Source organism: Spermophilus citellus (genome assembly GCF_964194105.1).
Source record: "Spermophilus citellus genome assembly, chromosome: 2".
In the NCBI taxonomy this organism is placed as follows: Eukaryota; Metazoa; Chordata; class Mammalia; order Rodentia; family Sciuridae; genus Spermophilus; species Spermophilus citellus.
In genome coordinates, this window is record NC_138183.1 from 28,526,862 (window position 1) to 28,531,052 (window position 4,191).

The following is a 4,191-nucleotide window of genomic DNA, read 5'->3' on the forward strand; positions in this document are numbered from 1 at the left end:
TTAAATCTGGTACTTAGATTACATTTACTGTCCTTTAAAAATTTTTAATTGATTCATTTAATAGCTAATTACTGACAACTGCTTTTAATTAATTGACATTGGGCTTCATACAGGGCACAGTGGGCCATTGTTCATCCTTTGGGAGGATTTCAGAAACTAACAAATGATTATAACATGAAGGGAAAGACACTGTAGTGAAGAGAAGAGTCAGGGCAGCATAAAATAGGAAATAAGTTTTGGATATTGTTGCAGAGGATATGACACAGCCTATCTTTTCTGAGATGTTCAGTATTTTATGGGGGAAGGAGAACTGTGAAAATGCAGATGAAATACTATGTGCAGTTGTCTTTAGATGTGAAAGAAGATGATGTAATTGGGTAACTACAAAGTAAAGGGAACCTAACATGTGCATAGGGGGTTGTGTGGGACACTAACAGGGAAAGAGAAGGTGAAATATAATGTTTAAATTAAGACCAGGGTCAGATCAAATCACTGGATAAAATAAAAAGCAAGAATAAAACAAAACAAAACAAAAAGCATTAGTTTTCTAAAAAAGAAGGCTGAAAAAATGTGGCTTAATTCTTAAGTAAACACATGGGCTGGATTTGCTCATGATGATGGAGTACCATAGGGAGTTGCAGATTCCCACGTCACTGTCACAGACCATCACTCTAAGAGCAAGAGAAAAAACACATCTAGCAAAAAGCTTAATTAAATTTTTTATTGTCTTCAAATGTCTATTCTTACTTCTCAGACCAATTATTGTGTATTTTATGAGATCAGCCATTTTCATAAAGGAATATAATTAGATTATTAATCACATTTCTTTCTAATTGCAATTCTATGAATCAAGAGGCAATCTTCATTTCTTTTGCTTATATTCATAATAATTGCTTTGAATTTATGATCTTACTTTGTACCTAAGCTCAAAAGTGTCAGTGTGTCATTATTTTCTCCAACCAGTGCCTACTCATCAATTTTCTCATAGCTCCATGCACCTCTGCATTCCTCAGGCTATAGATGATAGGATTGAGCATGGGGGTGACAACGCCATAGAACAGGGTAATCAGCTTGTTAAAAGCAGAGTCTTTTGACTTTGGCTTCATGTACGTGAAGAGTATTGTCCCGTAAAACACAATTACCACTGTCATATGGGCTGAGCAGGTAGAAAAGGCTTTTTTTCTTCCTTCAACTGAATTGATTCTTAGTACAGTAGAAAGGATGAAAATGTATGAGATACATATCAGCAATAATGGAGAAAACAAAAATATTATATTGCCCAACATTATAACAATCTCATTCAAGGAAATATCTGTGCAAGCCAGTTTGACTAAGGCCAGTATTTCACAAACAAAATGATTAATGATATTTTTCCCACAGAAAGGCAACCGTACTGCAAGAACAGTTTCTATCAATGAGTTGAGAAGTCCTAAACTCCAGGAGAGAGCTGCCATCTGAATACAGAGTGCCTTGCTCATGATGATGGAGTACCGCAGTGGGTTACAGATTGCCACATAACGGTCATAGGCCATCACTGCTAAGAGAACACACTCTGTGGATCCCATAGTGTAGGAGACAGACATTTGAATAACACATCTAGTGAAAGAGATCGTTTTTTTCTCTGATAGGAAGTGTATCAGCATTGAGGGGATAAAGGAGGATGTGTACCAAATATCTAGGAAGGAAAGATTACCCAGGAAAAAGTACATGGGCACGTGGAGGCGGGAATCCAGCAGAGTTAGGATGATCAAGGTGCTGTTTCCCAGAAGGATTATCAGGTACATCACCAAGCACAACACAAAAAGAAGTTTTTCAATTCTTGGGTATTCAGAAAGTCCCTGCAGAATAAACTCAATCTCTGTCCAGTTGGTCCTTTCCATTTTACTTTCCTATACCTGGAGTTTAACAAGTCTGTATAGGATTATCATATGACGTGAGAGTTAATAGGGGCAGGAGGGGCAACAGGTGTGTCAGTACCAATCGAAGTGGTGGCAATCGCCGTGATTTTAGCTTTTGGGAGGGATTCTTCTTCTAGTTCATAAATCAGTTAATTGAAGACACATGAGGATTACATTGGTAGTTTATTAAAAATGCAGGCTTCTGTATTCCATTTCCTGAGATTGTGATGCATGAGGATGGAGGCAGAGAAGAATCGTTTGAATTTTTAATATGCACCTGTTATTTCTGATGCAGTTGATCCACAGACCCCACTCTGAAGTTAATATTTTGGGGAGAGTATGCTTCAATCTGTTCAACAAAGATTCGTTTACTTGATTTTATACCATGCCAGTCATTAAAAATACTGTTGGTTTAAGATTCAATAAGTTATGAATATTCATACTTATTACTTATTTTATCATTGCTATTGGTCTCTGGGGAAAATACAGCTAAGAGAAAAATTTATAAAAAGTTATACTGAGTGAACTGCTATGTAAATCTTCATTTTCTGATTTTAAGTCCATTTTATAAAACTATAATATATTGTCCTCCCGATAGTTTAAAAGTTGACTAAAGGGAGGAAATTAGCTATTTGGAAAATAATGCTCTTCAGGTGGTTTTTAAGGTGAAACTAAGGAAAAGATCCACTTATCCTGTGGAATATTTCCAAACTTTAGTATTCATACAAGTCACCTGGGGAATCTTTTAACTGATTCTGATTCCATGTATTTGAGGTAGGTACTGTGATCTCCATTTATTAACATGTTCCCAGGTGATTTTCATGTTGCTTGTTTACACAACATACCTGAGTATCAAGCCCTTTTGGACCATCTTTCTCTAATACCATCAGAGTGCTGTTGCTGCTTCAGCTGTGTGTAAGCAGCTGGATAACAAGCACTGCTAAACTGAGCACTCTGGTAAGACTTCTGTCTGGTTAATGATAATCGATTCTGTGTTTTTTAGATTTCAGATGTACAGACAACCAAATCACACATTGATTGCAATCAAATTGCCTTTTATTTTTGTCCATATAAAATATGTTCTTTTTTATGCTTGTCAAATTTGCAGCTAGGTCCAGTATTTTCCTAAAGAAGGAATTTTTGTTCAGCTTAAGCACCTGAGTTGTGCTCCAAAGAACATGGAACAAATGACTTCAATTTGAAAAAAAAATAAAAACTAGTTATTAGCAGGTCATCTTCTTTATAATAAACAAAGCATAGAAATATCATTTTGAAAATACTTGATCATCCTCATGATATTCTACCTAGCTTTGAAATATATTCTAGAGAGTAAAAAAAAATTAATGGATGAGTTTTCACTTAGTGTTTTCAAAACCTGGCTATTTCTGGTAGAGGATTGTCTCAGATTGTGCTGCTTTCTTTCAGTTACAGTGGTTGGTTGGGCAATTTAATCACCAGAAAGGATGTTTGTATTTGTGTTGACATTAAAATGAAGACTCTCCTCCAATTCAAGCTACAACTTGTTTGAAGCGCATACATTGTAAAGAGGGTAGGAGGTGTTGGGTAGGGCAGCATACACTTCTTTTAGAAGTAAGATTGGAATTTGATTGATGGTATCTGCATATATCAACCTACTCTGAATGCCCATGAAATTCTGACAGAGGTTTTGACAGAGTATTAATTGTCTGGCAATTGGAATGAGGTTTTTGCAAGGAAGATGTAAATTAAGTAGAATGTCCTCTCTTTTCTAAGAACATCTCTCCTAAAAGTTGACTCCTATTTGAAAATTAATTTAAAAAATAATTACGGTAAATATTTAGTATTCTAGCAGTCCTGAGATTGTTAGGGCAATAAAAATTTCACTTGTGAATATTTGTAAAAGAAAACATTGGTCTGCTTTGATGGTTTCAATGGGGGGATAATAATAGTATAGAGAAATGATTTGCATTACTCTTGCAACCCTTGGGTAGCTTTTAAGAAGTAACATTTAACAAACACTCTGTTGAATAGAGTTGTTCCTAATTTTTTATACTGAATTTAAATTTACTTCTCTAAAATGGATTCTTAGAATCTGTTTGGAAACAGGAATTGAAGACTGTTAAGACTCTGGATAGTTTCTAATAGATCACTTTCCTCCTTACTTGTAGCATTAGATAAATTCATTTTTACCAGACCTTTGCTATTGTTGGTTATTATCTCTCTCTCTCTCTCTCTCTCTCTCTCTCTCTCTCTCTCTCTCTCTCTCTCTCTCTCTCTCTCTCTTTTGGTTAGGAGGATTGATCCCAGGGACGCT

General features: G+C 35.6%; 1 protein-coding gene across 1 annotated transcript; it reads right to left on the reverse strand.

The window, feature by feature from the left end:
• Positions 1-935: 935 nt before the first annotated feature.
• On the reverse strand, positions 936-1,880 carry LOC308634402 (olfactory receptor 13D1-like; the record flags this gene model as incomplete). Its single annotated transcript, XM_081268233.1, has 1 exon — positions 936-1,880. One exon carries the CDS (start codon positions 1,878-1,880, stop codon positions 936-938), a length of 945 nt encoding a protein of 314 aa, XP_081124359.1.
• Positions 1,881-4,191: the final 2,311 nt, after the last annotated feature.